The sequence below is a fragment of the Arachis stenosperma genome, chromosome 2 (genome assembly GCF_014773155.1).
Source record: "Arachis stenosperma cultivar V10309 chromosome 2, arast.V10309.gnm1.PFL2, whole genome shotgun sequence".
Taxonomy (NCBI): domain Eukaryota; kingdom Viridiplantae; phylum Streptophyta; class Magnoliopsida; order Fabales; family Fabaceae; genus Arachis; species Arachis stenosperma.
Genome location: NC_080378.1, coordinates 34,230,800 through 34,250,301, shown reverse-complemented (window position 1 = coordinate 34,250,301; position 19,502 = coordinate 34,230,800). Strand labels below are relative to the sequence as shown.

General features: G+C 39.7%; 1 protein-coding gene and 1 non-coding gene across 2 annotated transcripts; one reads left to right on the top strand and one right to left on the bottom strand.

Moving 5' to 3' along the window:
* Positions 1-11,462: 11,462 nt before the first annotated feature.
* LOC130964762 (small nucleolar RNA R71) lies at positions 11,463-11,570 on the bottom strand. The gene has a single exon (XR_009080836.1). It is a non-coding gene; the product is annotated as a small nucleolar RNA R71 (small nucleolar RNA).
* Positions 11,571-18,308: 6,738 nt separating this feature from the next.
* LOC130962788 (uncharacterized) lies at positions 18,309-18,746 on the top strand. The gene has a single exon (XM_057888955.1). It carries the CDS (start codon positions 18,309-18,311, stop codon positions 18,744-18,746), a length of 438 nt encoding a protein of 145 aa, XP_057744938.1.
* Positions 18,747-19,502: the final 756 nt, after the last annotated feature.

Here is a 19,502-nt window from a genome sequence, read left to right as displayed (position 1 = left end):
GATTGTGAAATTGAAGGAATTTAAATAAATTGTAATGATGATGAGATTGAATGTGATTGCAATATGCCTCCGGGTAAGACGCGTGGTGCTATCCACTTGCTCCGGGTAAGAGGCGAGAATGCCGGATAAAATGTAGTGGTGTTATCTACTTGCTCTGGATATGAATTGAGAATGAATGAATGAATGAATGAATGGTAATGATAATGAAAGAGTGTTTCTGTATGTGACTCCGGGTAAGATGCAGTGGTGTTATCCACTTGTTCCGGGTAAAAGTCAATAAGTCGGATAAGATGCAGTGGTGTTATCCATTTGCTCCTGGAAAGTTCAAGGCTTTGGGTAAGACGCAGGGGCTGTGTTCTATTGCCGCTTGCTCTGGGTCGAGAATATAACACTGCCTAGGTAAGAGGCAGGGTGAAGTTGTCCCCTGCTCCGGGTACGCGGGTAAGATGCAAGAGTTGCGGCGTTGTCCCACTTGCTCCGCATTTGGTGTACTGTCCACGGTTAGCTACCAGGACATGTCAGGCTGGCTTCGTAATCGACAGTTGATATCAACAGCTATAGGACAGGCATGCATCATATGCATATTGTTTGAATTGCTTCTTTATACTCTAATTGGGAATGCCTATATGACTTTCATATGCTTACTTGTATATGTGCTACTTGCATTACTTGTATCCTAATTCTGTTTGTTATTGTCTGCTTGCTTGTCTGTGTGATTTTACTGGTGTTAGAGGTTTTGGAGGAAAAAGGATGATAGAGGGTTAGGTTAAAGTATTTGGTTAAGTTTAGGAATCCTTAGAAAACCACCCTTAATTATGGTTTCAGTTTGAATTCTTAAGTTTTATAATCTGAATGTCGGCGTTCTATGATTGCATTTGGCTTTCCCAGGACCATAAATCTTATGTGCGTGGCACCTTTACCATGCTGAGAACCTCCGGTTCTCATTCCATATTGTGTTGTCATTTTTCAGATGCAAGTCGAGCGGCACCTCGGTAGGCGTTTGGAGTTTCTGCGGTGAAGTGGTTTACTTTGGAGTTTCCTTTTGTTATTTTGATATTATTATGTATAAATTTATAATTTCTCCTCTTGTGTATAAGAATGCTTAGTTTATGTACCTCTTAGAGGTTTTATGGAGAACTAGGGTTTATGTATGTGCATTTTGGGACTTGGGGCTATGTGTATATATATATATATGTAAATATTCTCCGGCCAGCCTTAGTTTCGCAGGCTGAATTAGGAGCTTGTTATTTTGTACCCTTGATCTTCTACTCTTATCTTTTGTATATTATGTTAGTAGACTTTAGATTCTTTGTACGCAAGTAACCACATTTTCTGAACGTTGCGCTTTTATATTTTGCAATTTTTGCTTTACCTTTTCATCAAGGCTCCTCGTATATTAAATCCTTTCAATTATTATACTATATATATTTTATTTTAGAGGTCGTAGTGCATCGCCACCTCTGTTTTACATCCTAGGTGTAAACTTTTATGTGGTAGGGTGTTACAAAACTCAAATCAAATTTTCAACGGATTAGACTCATTTTCAGAACTTTAAAGAAACACTTCAAGAACCGTCCGTTTAACAAAACCAAATAATAATTCAGTCAAACAGATATTCATATTCATCCAAGACAACCAAACAATACATAAGACTTATATAATCACTAAAAGTATATTTCTCACATCAATATCCGTTTATAACAATTCTAAATTATAAAGTTTGGTTTTCTGAAAAAGTCCCTACCTCGACAAGTCAAAATCATAACCAAAACGCGTCAACTGAACTCTTTTCTCTTAGCCCAAAATCAACGGCAACTTCAATTCTAGCTCCGCACACTTTCGCAATAGCAAAAATAGCTTTAAAACACAACATGCAACCTTGGTTACTAACTCATAAAACCATTAATATCACAAAGACTGTAATATACTTAACAGAACACTAACGCAGGGTCTCCCAAATAGAAATACTTACTGTAATAACAAAATGATATAGGAGCAGTCTCTGAACCGGTTTGACGGCAGCCCCACAGCCATCCCAAGCGACAGCGGTGACCAGAACCCCGGCGATAGCAACTAAAATCAACATGCAGTGATTGTAATGTTTCCCTGAAAATTCAAAAGAACTGAAATCAACTCGAAACCCTTATCGACAATGCATTCTCCAGAGGCAGAGGCAGCTGGCAGCTACGGCAGTGGTTCGGACGAAGGCAATGCCGGCGACACGAACGACCTAGGCACGGGCCTCTCTTCCTCGCGTGTCTCCCTCTCTTCGTGGTTCTGTTGCTCGACGGCAACTTGTGGACGGTTCGATGGTGACGGCTTGGTGGCGTGATCTCCCTCCAAGGTCCAACAACGACGCGACAGTGGCGGCGAGGTGTGGTGCAGCGGTGGCGCGGCTTCTCTTCTCCCTCAACTCTGCGCTCTCTCTCTCCCCCCCTCTGGTCTCTCGATGGCGCGGTGGCAGTGATGCCTGCCAGTGCCGTCCTTCGCCTCTTCTCTTCTCCCTCGTCGCAGCTCTCCCTCTTGTTCTTTCTTTCTCCCTTTATTCTTTCTTTTTCTTTCTTTCACAAAACCGTATGTGTGTTGTTGAGTGAGTCTTGTATGTGAGGGGTAAGGGAGGTGCAGCGTGTGTTAGGGTTTTGAGGTCGTGTGGATTAGTAGTGTAATTTTATAAAATAATTAAAAAGATAAATTAATAATTAAAATCTAAAGTAACTATTAAAATTTTCATCTTTAAAATACCTTTAAATTATAATTTGTAAATTATTTTCATTCAATTGCTAATGTAATAAAAATTGGAGATAAGTAAATTAATTCTCCTTTATTTATAAAATAAGGTTAAAAATATTAAAATTAAGACATATAAAATATTTATTACTTTTAAATTATAAAAATTTTAAATTGTAAATAAGGATTCGCCTGGGATATATATATATATATATATATATATATATATATATATATATATATATATATATATATATATACAAAATTTCAAAAATCCAATCCAAGTAATTATAATAAATCATAAATAATTTATCAATAACTTTTCAAAATTCGGGGTTTACAATCCGAGCCGAGTACATCTGACCCACCATTATCAGGGATTCCATTCAATTGGTCAAAAACTGCAAAAAAATGCCAAGTCCATGCCGACCTTCACCAAGTGGCCCTCCATCAGCTTCGCATGATAATGGCTGTCGAGTTTTTGAAACTTAGGGAATGGACCTTGTAGGACCCTTCTCCAGGGTTCTCGAAAAACTCCAATACCTTATAGTCACCATCAACTATTATACAAAGTGGATTGAAGCCAAGGATCTGGCCACCATCACAGCCATGCAATGCCAAAAGTTCTTTTGGAGACAAGTTATAACTATGCAGCTGTGACGACAACACCGAATAATGTTTCAAGAGAGCCTGGACAAAGGCAGAGAAAGGGAGCCGCACCCCAATATCGTGAACATGAGCACGTAAATGCACATTCAATCAGCAACTTGGGGAGAGCTAGGGTTAATATAGTAGACCCTTTCGTTCCTGTCGGCAAGAGCCAACTCATATTGTCATTCCACGTCACCACCCCTACATACCGAACTTTCGTCTCAAAGCCTCTGAAGGTCTGCCTCCGTGATCCCGGAAGGCGTACCCAACACATCATTGGTCACCTAATAATAGTCATTGGAAATGCCTTCGACCAAGAATACGGAAACCCTAACTCCCTTCGCCCTTCGCCCTCCGCCGAACCATACCTATAACCAAATGGGGGCACCACCATTATCCCACTCCTCAAGAAGGGAAAAATGCCAAATTCTACCCCAAAAATCTACTAGACTACTACAAACAAACTAGAAAAATAGTGGTAATCCCCTCCTCCCCACTATCCCTATTGTTACTACACAGAAATTACCAACACACTAAAAATGCAAATGAAAAAGTAATGTGCGAAAATGATATAATCACTAACCTATTTTCAGAAAAGGGAATGAAGCTCGAAGCACCAGGAAAGCGCAAACCCAACAGACTCCCAGAAAAATGTATAAGGAAGGACTTCCAAATGAAGGAAAATGCAAAATGAGAGGGAACGTATAGAAAGTAGAAAAGAAAAGTAACATGTGAGAGAATATTGAAAAAAAAAAGCAAAAGAAAGCAGTTATAAGCGAAGAGAAGTAACAGAAAAAAGAAACCTCCAAATTCGAATAAAGAAGACAGAGGGACAAAGGGAAACAGAGTAAAGACCTCTCTTCTCCCATTAAGCATCATCAAATTGCCTCGAAAATTACAATCGATAGATTCCTCCATCGAGAAGAGCAACAAATAAAGTGAACGGTCTGGACACTTGCGAGCACCCGCCCTCTAAATCAACGCAAAGATACCTCACAACTCCCAAATCCACGAGGTAATTAATCCAGTCGATGATTGTTCCGGACCTGGTCCCCAAGTCCCCCAAACGACCAAGCACTTCACATCGCTACCAGAGGATTTAGACGGCTCTCCGTCCTCCGTACCAGGCCCACGACCAAACGGTAAAGTGAACTCTCCAACGATGAGAATAAGCAAACATACTCTCTCGCTCCGGGGGCAATTATTCCAGATCCGATTCTCGGGTCCCTTATCGGAGCAGTAACAAACTGATTATCCGAACCACTACCGTAGCCCAAACTGGCCTAGGGACCTCAAATCCCTAACCAATATTCAAATTCAAATACTTCCCTTATCTTATCTTAACCAACAAGATAAGATAAGATAACGATCACAAACTATATAAAGGAAGTCAAGAACTCTCTTAAGTACATGACTCACTTATAACTTTAACTTTTACCTCTTAGATTCATCCTAACTTAAATGTCGCAATGTCTTTGTGGGTTCCTTTACTGCCGCTCTAGGAATCCGACCTTGTCATCGCTAAACCCGACTAGTCCCTGATCCATCTCAACTCGTATTAGCGGAGTCTTGTACAACATTCATGTTATTCTAAACAAGCAAAAATATTAAAATAATATATAAGAAGCTTAACATCATAACATGCATATTCATTAAATAATTGAGAACAATAAAAAGAATATTATTAGACTAAGTACAATTTATTGTCTCGAAGTTCAATTTCGCACACCAAGTTTTTTGCGCCATTGTCGGGGATTGTTCGAGATTGACAAACTACCGGACTATCTTGTTGCTTAGATTAGGTGGTCTTTACAGTTTAGTTACTCTTTTAATTGTGTCTTTTGTTTTCTTTTCCAAAAATTTTTAAAACCTTTTATTTTCTTTAGTGATCTTTGTCTTGTGTTTGAGTCTTGTGTCAGTTTTTATGTTTTGTGTCCCTTTTGTTTTCTTTAATTTTTGAAATTGTTCTTGGTTTTTCTTCTAGGTATTCGAATTATTCTTGTTAATTTCTTTGTTTGATCTTAAAATTTTTAAGTTTGGTATTTTTTAGTTGTTTCTCTTTCAATTTTTGAAAAATTAATGTCCTTTGATTTTAAAATTTAAAGTTTCATGTCTTTTAGTTGTTTTCTTTTTCCATAATAATTCAAAAAAATATAAAAATATCTCTTTTATCTTTACTCAAATTTTTCAAATATTTACTATCTTTTCTTATCTTGATTTAAAAATTTTAAGTTTGGTGTTTTCTTGTTGGTAAAGTTTAAATTTTGAATTTTAAATCTTATCTTTTTCAAATCTTTATCATATATTTTTACTTTAATTCTTTCCTGTCTTATCTTCTTTTAAAATTTCAAATTTTAATTTCCTATCTTTTCAAATCATTACTATCTTTTTAAAGTTTTATTTTGAAAATCTTTAAAACTTTTTAAATCTTATCCTTCTTAGTCTTTTTAAAATCTTATCTTATCTTGTTTTAAATTCAAATTTTGAATTTAAAATTCAATTTTAAAATTTTAAAATTCAAATTTTCAAAATTCAAATTTCAAAACTTGGCTTCAAATCTTTTTCAAATCTTATATTTCTTTGTTTGATTCTTTCTTTCAACTTTTAATTTCCAAATCTTCTCTTCAACTTTCTCCTTTTAATTTCAAAATCAAATCTTTTATTTTGTTTTCAAATCTTGTTAGTTAATTAGTTACTTATTTTATCTTTTATTCTCTTTTCTCTTTCCCTTTTTTTTTCAAAACTTTCTAACTACTTTCTCTTTCTTCTTTTTTCGAAAATATCCTGCTTCTTTCTCTCTCTTTATTTTTGAAAACTTTCTTCTTCTTTCTCCCTCTCTATCTTCGAAAACTTCTTCTTCTTTTAAAAGATATCTTCTTTTCTTTTCTTCTTCAAAAGGACCTCTATACTCTGACATAGAGAATCATTTCTTCTTCTCTTCTTGCGTTCTTTCTTTTTATTTATGAGCAGGAACAGGGATAAAGAACCTTTCTTTGATCCTGATTCTGAACCTGAGAGGACTCTAAGGAGACGACTACAACAAGCTAGAGTACAACACTCCGGACGAAACCTCACCGAGCTTTTCGAATAAGATGCTGAGAACACAGACATGGAAGACAATCCCAATGACAGAGGAGACGCAAGAAAGGTCCTAGGTGACTTTACTGCACCCATTTCTAACTTTTATGGACGGAGCATCTCTATACCTACCGTTTGTGCGAATAATTTTGAGCTGAAGTCTCAACTGGTCACTCTAGTTCAACAGAACTGCCAATTTCATCGACTTCCACAGGAAGATCCCAATAGATTCATCTCTGATTTCTTGTAAATATGTGATACTGTCAAGACTAATGGAGTAGATCCAGAGATTTACAAGCTTATGCTTTTCCGTTTTGATGTAAGAGACAGAGCTAGGTTATGGCTGGATTCTCAGCCTAAGGAAAGCCTAGACTCTTGGGAGAATGTGATCAATGCATTTTTGACCAAGTTCTTTCCACCTCAGAAGCTGAGCAAGCTTAGGCTGAAAGTTCAGACCTTCAGACAGAAAGAGGGTGAATCCCTCTATGAAACTTGGGAGAGGAACAAACAACTGATTAGAAGGTGCCCTCCTAACATGATTTTGGACTGGACCATGCTAGATATCTTTTATGATGGTCTTTCTGAGATGTCTAAGATGTCTTTGGACCACTCTGTTGGTGGATCACTCCACTTAAAGAAAACACCTGAAGAGGTACAGGAACTCATTGACATGGTTGCAAACAACCAATTCATGGACACTTCTAAGAGGAACCCTGTAAACAATGGGGTGGCCCAGAAAAGAGGAGTCCGGGAGGTCAAAACTCTGAATGCCATATTGGCTCAAAACAAGATCCTGACCCAACAAGTTAACATGATCTCTCAGCATTTGACTGGATCGTAAGCTGCAGCTGACAGCACTCAAGAAGCTTCCTATGAAGGAGATGCATATGATCCAGATCAACCCATGATAGAAGAGGTTCACTATATAGGAAACTCCTCAGGGAATTCCAACAAGGAGCCTTATGAAAACACCTACAACTTATCATGGAGGAATCATCCCAACTTTTCATGGAGGGATCATGATGAGCGGATAATTTGTATGCTTTTTGACATTGTTTTTAGTATATTTTTAGTATGATCTAGTTAGTTTTTAGTATATTTTTATTAGTTTTTAGTTAAAATTCACTTTTCTGGACTTTACTATGAGTTTGTGTGTTTTTCTGTGATTTCAGGTATTTTCTGGCTGAAATTGAGGGACCTGAGCAAAAATCTGATCCAGAGACTCAAAAGGACTGCAGATGCTGTTGGATTCTGACCTCCCTGCACTCGAAGTGGATTTTCTGGAGCTACAGAAGTCCAATTGGCGCGCTCTCAACGGCTTTGGAAAGTAGACATCCTGGGCTTTCCAGCAATATATAATAGTCCATACTTTGCCCAAGATTTGATGGCCCAAACCGGCGTTCAAAGTCACCTCAAGAAATTCCAGCGTTAAACGCCGGAACTGGCACCTAATTGGGAGTTAAACGCCCAAACTGGCACTAAAGCTGGCGTTTAACTCCAAGGGGAGTCTCTACACGAAATTTCTTCATTGCTCAGCCCAAGCACACACCAAGTGGGCCCGGAAGTGGATTTTTATGTCATTTACTCATCTATGTACTAGTTTTCTATAAGTAGGACCTTTTACTATTGTATTAAGAGCTTTTTGACATCAAGGACTTTTGGTAGCTATCTTTGTTTTATGCTATCTTAGACCTTTGGAGGCTGGCCATTCGGCCATGCCTAGACCTTGTTCTTATGTATTTTCAACGGTGGAGTTTCTACACACCATAGATTAAGGTGTGGAGCTCTGCTGTACCTCGAGTATTAATGCAATTACTATTGTTCTTCCATTCAATTCCGCTTGTTCTTTGTCCAAGATATCACTTGTTCTTCAACATGATGAAGGTGATGATTGACGCCCATCACCATTCTCACCCATGAACAAGGTGACTGACAACCATTCTTGTTCTACAAGCATCTGAGGCTTAGTGAATATCTCTTGGATTCCTGATTGCACGATGCATGGTTGATCGCCTGACAACCGAGTGCTCGCCTGACAAACGAGCCAACCATTCCGTGAGATCAGAGTCTTCGTGGTATAGGCAAGAACTGATGGCAGCATTCAAGAGAATCCGGAAGGTCTAACCTTGTCTGTGGTATTCTGAGTAGGATTCAATGACTGAATGACTGTGACGTGCTTCAAACTCCTAGCAGGCTAGGGCGTTAGTGACAGACGCAAAAGTATCAATGGATATTATTCCGGCCTGACCGAGAACCGACAGCTGAATTCCGCTATGCCGTGACAGGACATATGCAATCGCTTTCACTGAGAGGATGGGAGGTAGCTGCTGACAACAGTGAAACCCTACACGAGCTTGCCATGGAAAGGAGTAAGAAGGATTGGATGAAGACAGTAGGAAAGCAGAGAGACGGAAGGGAAGGCATCTTCATACACTTGTCTGAAGCTCTTACACCAATGATATACATAAGTATCACTATCTTTATCTTTTATGTTATTTTCGTTCATCACCATATACATTTGAGTTTGCCTGACTAAGATTTACAAGATGACCATAGCTTGCTTCAATGCTAACAATCTCCGTGGGATCGACCCTTACTCACGTAAGGTATTACTTGGACGACCCAGTGCACTTGCTGGTTAGTTGTGCGAAGTTGTGTAATGCCATGGTATTGAGCTACCAAGTTTTTGGAGTTCATGACCAGGGATTATGAGAGTTGTGAAAAGTATTGTTCACAATTTCGCGCACCAAGTTTTTGGCGCCGTTGCCGGGGATTGTTCAAGTTTTGAGCAAGCTTTTGGTAACAATGCCGGGGATTGTTCAAGTTTTGAGCAAGCTTTTGGCAACAATGCCTGGGATTGTTCTAGTTTGGACAACTGACGGTTCATCTTGTTGCTTAGATTAGGTAATTTTTTTTTCGAAATTCTTGAAGATGAATCCTAGAGTTTCATGATGATTTGTTGAAATCTGGCTGGCTGAGAAGCCATGTCTAATCTGATTGGACCGAGGTTTCAACTTATCACCACAAGAGCTTGTTGATTTTCATCAATTTTGCTTTTGGAGCAGTGATCTGCTAAGGCTTGGCTGACCTTTGGTCATGTCTAGTGTTTTGGACCGAAGCTTTCTTTGAAAGCTTGGCTGGCTGTGAAGCCATGTCTAATTCATGGACCGGAGTCTTAGACTAGCATTGCACTGATTCCTGGAATTCTCATTAAGAATTTTGATACCTTTTTTCACTTAATTTTCGAAAAACACAAAAAAAAAATTGCAAAACCATAAAATCCAAAAATATTTCTTGTTTGAGTCTAGAGTCTCATCTTAAGTTTGGTGTCAAATGCATGTTTTTGTTATATTTTTCGAATCCATGCATATATTTCTTGTTTTGATCTTTAAATTCTATTGACTTGAGTGTTCATGTGTCTCATATAGTGTCAGTAGCACACAAACTGCTAAGCTTGGTGTCTTGCATGCATTGTTATTTGATTCTTGTTGCATTTTGATTATTAAAAATCCAAAAATATTTTTAATTTGTGTCTTTTCAAGTCAATGATACAAAGAATTGAAGATTCAGAACATACTGCAGAGGAATTATACAGAAAAAGCTGAGCATTCAAAAATGCCCAGTGAAGAAGGCAGACTGGCGTTTAAACGCCAGCCAGGGTACCTGGCTGGGCGTTTAACGCCCAAAAAGGGTGCATTTTGGGCGTTAAACGCCAGAATGGATACCATTCTGGGCGTTTAACGCCAGGATGGTGCTAGGGGGAAGATTTTGTTTTCAAAATCAATTTTTTTTCAAGTTTTCAAAGTTTTTCAAAATCAAATCTTTTTCAAATCATATCTTTTCAATCAAATGTTTTCAAAATCAATTTCTTTCCTTTTTCAAAGATACTTACTAACAATTAAAGATTTGATTGAACATTTTTTGCCTTTTCTGCTAAGAAAGGTTTTATGTTTAAATCATATCTTTTCTTGTTAGGCAAGTCATTAATTTTTAAAATCATATCTTTTCAAATTGTTTTCAAATCATATCTTTTAAAATTGTTTTCAAATCATATCTTCTCAATCACATCTTTTTAAAACCATAACTTTTCAATCAAATCTTTTTAACATCATCTTTTTCAAAATAGTTTTCAATCAAATCTTTTTGACTTCTAATTTCAAAATCTTTTTCAAAAATCACTTGATTTCTTTTCCACTTTCAATTTTCGAAAATTATCAATCAAATTTTCAAAATGTTTTCAAAATCTTTTAATTGAATTTTCGAAAAGATTACTTCCCTCCTTCCCACATCCTTCTATTTATGGAGTACTACTCCTTCTTAATGCACAATTCGAACCTTATCTAATTAAAGTTCGAATTCTTCTTCTCCTTCTTCTTTCTATTTCTCTTTTCCTCTGACACTTCAAGGAATCTCTATACTGTAACATAGAGGATTCCACATTTTCTTGTTCTCTTCTCTTTCATATGAGCAGGAGCAGAGACAAAGGCATTCTTGTTGAAGCAGATCCTGAACCTGAGAGGACCCTGAAGAGAAAGCTAAGAGAAGCCAAAGCACAACTCTCTTTAGAGGACCTGACCGAATTCTTCAAGGAAGAAGAACCCATGGCAGCCGAAAACAACAACAATGCCAACAATGCAAGGAAGGTGTTGGGTGACTTTACTGCACCTACTCCTGATTTCTATGGGAGAAGCATCTCTATCCCTGCCATTGGAGCAAACAACTTTGAGCTTAAGCCTCAATTAGTTTCTCTAATGCAACAGAATTGCAAGTTCCATGGACTTCCAATGGAAGATCCTCATCAGTTTTTAGCTGAATTCTTGCAAATCTGTGACACAGTCAAGACTAATGGGGTTAACCCTGAGGTCTATAGACTGATGCTATTCCCTTTTGCTGTAAGAGACAGAGCTAGAATATGGTTGGATTCTCAACCTAAAGAAAGCCTGGACTCTTGGGAAAAGCTAGTCAATGCCTTCTTGGCAAAGTTCTTTCCACCACAAAGATGGAGTAAGCTTAGAGTGGAAGTCCAAACCTTCAGACAGAAGGATGGAGAATCCCTCTATGAAGCTTGGGAAAGATACAAACAATTAATCAGAAAATGTCCTTCTGACATGCTTTCTGAATGGAGCATCATAGGTATTTTCTATGATGGTCTCTCTGAACTATCCAAGATGTCTTTGGATAGCTCTGCTGGAGGATCTCTTCATCTGAAGAAGATGCCTGCAGAAGCTCAAGAATTGATTGAAATGGTTGCAAATAACCAATTCATGTACACTTCTGAAAGGAATCCTGTGAACAATGGGACTAGTCAGAAGAAAGGAGTTCTTGAGATTGACACTCTGAATGCCATTTTGGCTCAGAATAAAATATTGACTCAACAAGTCAATTTGATTTCTCAAAGTCTGTCTGGAATGCAAAATGCACCAAGCAGTACTAAGGAAGCTTCATCTGAGGAAGAAGCCTATGATCCTGAGAACCCTTCAATGGAAGAGGTGAATTACCTAGGAGAACCCTATGGAAACACCTACAATTCTTCATGGAGAAATCACCCCAATTTCTCATGGAAGAATCAAGAGAGACCTCAACAAGGTTTCAATAACAATAATGGTGGAAGAAACAGGTTTAGCAATGGCAAGCCTTTTCCATCATCTTCTCAGCAACAGACAGAGAGTTCTAAGCAGAATACTTCTGACTTAGCAACAATGGTCTCTGATCTAATAAAGACCACTCAAAGTTTCATGAATGAAACAAGGTCCTCCATCAGAAATTTGGAAGGACAAGTGGGTCAACTGAGCAAGAAAGTTACTGAACTCCCTCCTAGCACTCTCCCAAGTAATACAGAAGAAAATCCAAAAGGAGAGTGCAAAGCCATAGACATGGCCGAATATGGAGAGGAAAGAGAGGAGGAGGACGCCACTGAGGAAGACCTCAGTGGGCGTGTACCAATCTCCTCTGAGTTCCTCAATGAGGAACCATGGGAATCTGAGGCTCAAAATGAGACCATAGAGATTCCATTGGACTTACTTCTGCCATTCATGAGCTCTGATGAGTATTCTTCCTCTGAAGAGGATGAGTATGTCACTGAAGAGCAAGTTGCTAAATACCTTGGAGCAATCATGAAGCTAAATGACAAGTTATTTGGAAATGAGACTTGGGAGGATGAACCACCCTTGCTCACCAAAGAACTGGATGACTTGTCTAAGCAGAAACTGCCTCAAAAGAGGCAAGATCCTGGGAAGTTTTCTATACCTTGTACCATAGGCACCATGACCTTCAAGAAGGCCTTGTGTGACTTAGGGTCAAGTGTAAACCTCATGCCCCTCTCTGTAATGGAGAAATTAGGGATCTTTGAGGAGCAAGCTGCAAGAATCTCATTAGAGATGGCAGACAATTCAAGAAAACAAGCTCATGGACTTGTAGAGAATGTTTTGGTGAAGATTGAAGACCATTACATCCCTACTGACTTCATAGTCCTAGAGACTGGGAAGTGCATGGATGAATCCATCATCCTTGGCAGACCCTTCCTAGCCACAGCAAAGGCTGTGATTGATGTTGATATAGGAGAGTTGATCATTCAAGTGAATGGAGAATCCTTGGTGTTTAAGGCCCAAGGACATCCCTCTATCATCATGGAGAGGAAGCATGAAGAGCTTCTCTCAAAACAGAGCCAAGCAGAGCCCCCACAGTCAAACTCTAAGTTTGGTGTTGGGAGGCCACAACCAAACTCTAAGTTTGGTGTTGAACCCCCACATTTAAACTCTAAGTTTGGTGTTGGGAGGTTCCAACACGGTTCTGAGTATCTCTGAGGCTCCATGAGAGTCCTCTGTCAAGCTAATGACATTAAAGAAGCGCTTGTTGGGAGGCAACCCAATGTTTTATAGTTAACTATTTTCTTTTGTTATTTTATCTTTTTTGTAGGTTGATGATCATAAGAAGTCACAAAAACAATGAAAAAAGCAAAAACAGAATGAAAAACAGGAAGAAAAACAGCACACCCTGGAGGAGAAGAAGCTGGCGTTCAAACGCCAGTAATGCTAGCTGTTGGGCGTTTAACGCCCAGTCTGGCACCATTCTGGGCGTTTAACGCCAGAAAGGGGCACCAGACTGGCGTTAAACGCCAGTAAAGGGCAACAACCTGGCGTTAAACGCCAGGAATGGGCACCAGCCCGGCGTTTAACGCCAGAAATAGCTCAAAACGTGATTTTGAGCAACATTTGGTGCAGGGATGACTTTTCCTTGACACCACAGGATCTGTGGACCCCACAGGACCCCACCATCAATCTCTCTCTTCTTCCCCCACTCACCAATCACCTCAATACCTCCTCCCCAAAAACCCTTCACCTATCAAATCCCATCTTTCTCTTCACCACTCACATCCATCCTTCATAAATCCCCACCAACCTCACCCTTCAAATTCAAACCACTTTCCCTCCCAAACCCACCCTCCATGGCCGAACCATTACCCCCCCTCTCTCCTATATATACCCTTCTTCAAACCTTCATTTTCACACAACCTAAACACCCCTTCTTTCCCTTCTTGGCCGAACACACCACCTTCCCCCTCTTCCTCATTTCTTCTTCTTCTACTCTCTTCTTTCTTCTTTTGCTCGAGGACGAGCAAACATTTTAAGTTTGGTGTGGTAAAAGCGTTGCTTTTTCATAACCATTATGGCATCCAAGGCCGGAGAAACCTCTAAAAAGAGGAAAGGGAAGGCAAAAGCTTCCACCTCCGAGTCATGGGAGATGGATAGATTCCTCTCAAGGGTGCATCAAGTCCACTTCTATGAAGTTGTGGCCTTGAAGAAGGTGATCCCCGAGGTCCCCTTTTCACTCAAAAAGGGTGAATATCCGGAGATCCGCCATGAGATCCGAATAAGAGGTTGGGAAGTACTCACCAACCCCATTCAACAAGTCGGAATCTTGATGGTTCAAGAGTTCTATGCCAATGCATGGATCACCAAGAACCATGACCAAAGTGTGAACCCGAATCCCAAGAATTATCTCACTATGGTTCGGGGGAAATACTTGGATTTTAGTCCGGAGAGTGTGAGGGTGGCGTTCAACTTGCCTATGATGCAAGGAGATGAGCATCCTTACACTAGAAGGGTCAACTTTGATCAAAGGTTGGACCAAGTCCTCACAACCATATGTGAAGAGGGCGCACAATGGAGGCAAGATTCAAGAGGAAAGCCGGTTCAATTGAGAAGGCATGACCTCAAGCCCGTGGCTAGAGGATGGTTAGAGTTCATACAACGCTCAATCATTCCCACTAGCAACCGGTCCGAAGTTACCATAGACCGGGCCATCATGATTCATAGCATCATGATTGGAGAAGAAGTGGAAGTTCATGAGGTTATAGCTCAAGAACTCTACAAGGTGGCGGACAAGACCTCCACTTTGGCAAGGTTAGCCTTTCCTCATCTCATCTGTCACCTCTGTTATTCAGTTGGAGTTGACATAGAGGGAGATACCCCCATTGATGAGGACAAGCCCATCACCAAGAAAAGGATGGAGTACACAAGAGACCCCTCTCACCATGAGATCCCTGAGATTCCTCAAGGGATGCACTTTCCTCCACAAAATTATTGGGAGCAATTAAACACCTCCCTAGGAGAATTGAGTTCCAACATGGGACAACTAAGGGTGGAGCATCAAGAACACTCCATTCTCCTCCATGAAATTAGAGAAGACCAAAGAATCATGAGGGAGGAGCAACAAAGACAAGGAAGAGACATTGAGGAGCTCAAGCACTCCATAGGATCTTCAAGAGCAAGAAAGAGCCGCCATCACTAAGGTGGACCCGTTCCTTGATTTCCTTGTTCTTTATTCTTCTGTTTTTCGATTTTTATGCTTTATGTTTATCCATGTTTGTGTCTTGTGATCATTAGTGTCTTAGTGTCTATGCCTTAAAGTTATGAATGTCCTATGAATCCATCACCTTTCTTGAATAAAAACGTGCTTAATTGAAAAGGAAAGAATTGCATGAATTCTGAATTTTATAATAGTTTAATTATTTTGATGTGGTGGCAACACTTTTGTTCTCTGAATGTATGCTTGAACAGTGCATATGTCTTTTGAATTTGTGGTTCATGAATGTTGGCTCTTGAAAGAATGATGAAAAAGGAGACATGTTACTGAGGATCTGAAAAATCATTAAAAATGATTCTTGAAGCAAGAAAAAGCAGAAAAAAAAGAGAAAAAGCAAACGAAAAAAAAACCGAAAAAAAAAAGAAAAGAAAGAAAAAGAAAGAAATAAAGTTGTGATCCAAGGCAAATAAGAGTGTGCTTAAGAACCCTGGACACCTCTAATTGGGGACTTTAGCAAAGCTGAGTCACAATCTGAAAAGGTTCACCCAATTATGTGTCTGTGGCATGTATGTATCCGGTGGTAATACTGGAAGACAGAGTGCTTTGGGCCACGGCCAAGACTCAAGAAATAGCTATGTTCAAGAATCATCATACTTTACTAGGAGAATCACTAACACTATCTGGATTCTGAGTTCCTAAAGAAGCCAATCATTCTGAATTACAAAGGATAGAGTGAGATGCCAAAACTATTCAGAGACAAAAAGATAAAAGCCCCGCTCATCTAATTAATATTGATCTTCATAGATGTTTTTGGAGTTCATTGCATATTCTCTTCTTTTTATCTTATTTGATCTTCAGTTGCTTGGGGACAAGCAACAATTTAAGTTTGGTGTTGTGATGAGCGGATAATTTGTATGCTTTTTGGCATTGTTTTTAGTATATTTTTAGTATGATCTAGTTAGTTTTTAGTATATTTTTATTAGTTTTTAGTTAAAATTCACTTTTCTGGACTTTACTATGAGTTTGTATGTTTTTCTGTGATTTCAGGTATTTTCTGGCTGAAATTGAGGGACCTGAGCAAAAATCTGATCCAGAGACTCAAAAGGACTGCAGATGCTGTTGGATTCTGACCTCCCTGAACTCGAAGTGGATTTTCTGGAGCTACAGAAGCCCAATTGGCGCGCTCTCAACGGCGTTGGAAAGTAGACATCCTGGGCTTTCCAGCAATATATAATAGTCCATACTTTGCCCAAGATTTGATGGCCCAAACCGGCGTTCAAAGTCACCTCAAGAAATTCCAGCGTTAAACGCCGGAACTGGCACCTAATTGGGAGTTAAACGCCCAAACTGGCACTAAAGCTGGCGTTTAACTCCAAGGGGAGTCTCTACACGAAATTTCTTTATTGCTCAGCCCAAGCACACACCAAGTGGGCCCGGAAGTGGATTTTTATGTCATTTACTCATCTATGTACTAGTTTTCTATAAGTAGGACCTTTTACTATTGTATTAAGAGCTTTTTGACATCAAGGACTTTTGGTAGCTATCTTTGTTTTATGCTATCTTAGACCTTTGGAGGCTGGCCATTCGGCCATGCCTAGACCTTGTTCTTATGTATTTTCAACGGTGGAGTTTCTACACACCATAGATTAAGGTGTGGAGCTCTGCTGTACCTCGAGTATTAATGCAATTACTATTGTTCTTCCATTCAATTCCGCTTGTTCTTTGTCCAAGATATCACTTGTTCTTCAACATGATGAAGGTGATGATTGACGCCCATCACCATTCTCACCCATGAACAAGGTGACTGACAACCATTCTTGTTCTACAAGCATCTGAGGCTTAGTGAATATCTCTTGGATTCCTGATTGCACAATGCATGGTTGATCGCCTGACAACCGAGTGCTCGCCTGACAAACGAGCCAACCATTCCGTGAGATCAGAGTCTTCGTGGTATAGGCAAGAACTGATGGCAGCATTCAAGAGAATCCGGAAGGTCTAACCTTGTCTGTGGTATTCTGAGTAGGATTCAATGACTGAATGACTGTGACGTGCTTCAAACTCCTAGCAGGCTAGGGCGTTAGTGACAGACGCAAAAGTATCAATGGATATTATTCCGGCCTGACCGAGAACCGACAGCTGAATTCCGCTATGCCGTGACAGGACATATGCAATCGCTTTCACTGAGAGGATGGGAGGTAGCTGCTGACAACAGTGAAACCCTACACGAGCTTGCCATGGAAAGGAGTAAGAAGGATTGGATGAAGATAGTAGGAAAGCAGAGAGACGGAAGGGAAGGCATCTTCATACACTTGTCTGAAGCTCTTACACCAATGATATACATAAGTATCACTATCTTTATCTTTTATGTTATTTTCGTTCATCACCATATACATTTGAGTTTGCCTGACTAAGATTTACAAGATGACCATAGCTTGCTTCAATGCTAACAATCTCCGTGGGATCGACCCTTACTCACGTAAGGTATTACTTGGACGACCCAGTGCACTTGCTGGTTAGTTGTGCGAAGTTGTGTAATGCCATGGTATTGAGCTACCAAGTTTTTGGAGTTCATGACCAGGGATTATGAGAGTTGTGAAAAGTATTGTTCACAATTTCGCGCACCAGATCATCAGAAGCCTTAGCAAGGCTTCAACAACAACGAAGGTGGAAGGAACCAAAATAGGTTCAATAACAGACCATTCCCACATTCTCAGCAATAGATAGAGACTTCTAAGCGGAGCCTTTCTGACTTAGCTACTATAGTCTCCGATCTCTCTAAGACCACTCACAATTTCATTACTGAAACAAGATCCTCCATTAGAAATCTGGAGGTATAGATTGGTCAGCTGAGTAAAAAGATCCCTGAGATCCCTTCTAACACTCTTCCAAGTGACACTGAAGTAAACCTGAGAGAAGAGTGCAAAGCCCTCAGTATGAAAACTGAGGCCGAATCTGAAGAAGAACTTTTGGCTTTGAACACCAGCCAGGGAGTAGAGACTGGGCGTTCAACGCCCAAAAAGGGACAAGTTTTGGCGTTGAACGCCACAATGGGAGTAGCTAGGTGTTCAACGCCCACTGAGGACCTTCCTATGGAAGAATTAAAAGAAACCAGAACTCATGAGGAGACTATAGAGGTTCCCTTGAATGCCTTGTTGCAAATTATAGACTCTGAAGAATACTCCTCCTTCGATAAGGAAGAGGAAACTAGGGAAGAGCAAGTTGCTCGGTACTTAGAAATTCTGATGAAGCTGAATACCAAATTATTTGGAATAGAGACATTGGAGGAAGAACCTCCAGTGCTCACCAAGGAACTCAATGCCTTGATTCAGCAGAAACTACTTCAAAAGCTGTCGAATTCTGGACGCTTCCTAATCCCGTGTACCATAGGGGCAATTACCTTTGAGAAGGTTTTATGCGACCTAGGGTCAAGCATAAACCTCATGCCTCTCTCTGTCATGGAGAGGCTAGGAATCTTTGAGGTTTAAGCTGCCAAGATCTCATTAGAGATGGCAGACAAATCACTGAAAAAGGCATATGGTCTGGTAGAAGATGTCTTAGTAAAGGTTGAAAACTTTTACATCATTGTAGATTTTATAATCTTAGATACTGGAGAGGACGAGGATGAATCCATCATCCGTGGAAGACATTTCCTAGTCACTACCAATGCCATAATTGATGTGGCAAAGAGGGAGCTCGTTCTGTTATTATGGGAAGATCACATCTTGTTCAAGATGCCTAAACCTAACTCCCTCCCTAAAAAAGAGACAATTGTGCAACACTTAGTGTTCCAACCCTCTCTTTCTATGCAGAGCTTTACAAAGCCCCCAGACACCAAATCTAAGTTTAGTGTTGAGAAACCATCATCAAGCAATGAGAAAGGGTACTAAGAAAAAGGTACCTAAAGGCTGGAGGAATAAGAAAATCCCCACTGAATCCCTCTCACCTGGCATGAGAGTTGTCTTTACAGACAACCCAGTCATTCCACATACTGTGAACAAGATCCTGTCTCTAGAACATATGGAGCTCATCCATGAGAGCATAGGAAGGAAGTTCACTGTAAAGGGTGAAATTCTAAGCCCCTATCCATCCCTGTAAACGGACTGACCGTCAAGCTAGTGATGTTAAAAAAGCGCTTATTGGGAGATAACCCAACCATGACTAGAGTATTTCTGTTTTTCTTTAAGTTTATGTCTATTCGAATTATACTAAGTTATTTTCATAGTTATTTCCTTTTTTAAGTT

What these genes read in the sequence shown, in the direction of transcription:
- LOC130962788 (XM_057888955.1), top strand. Translation starts at nt 18,309, where the DNA reads ATGGGAGTAGCTAGGTGTTCAACGCCCACTGAGGACCTTCCTATGGAA.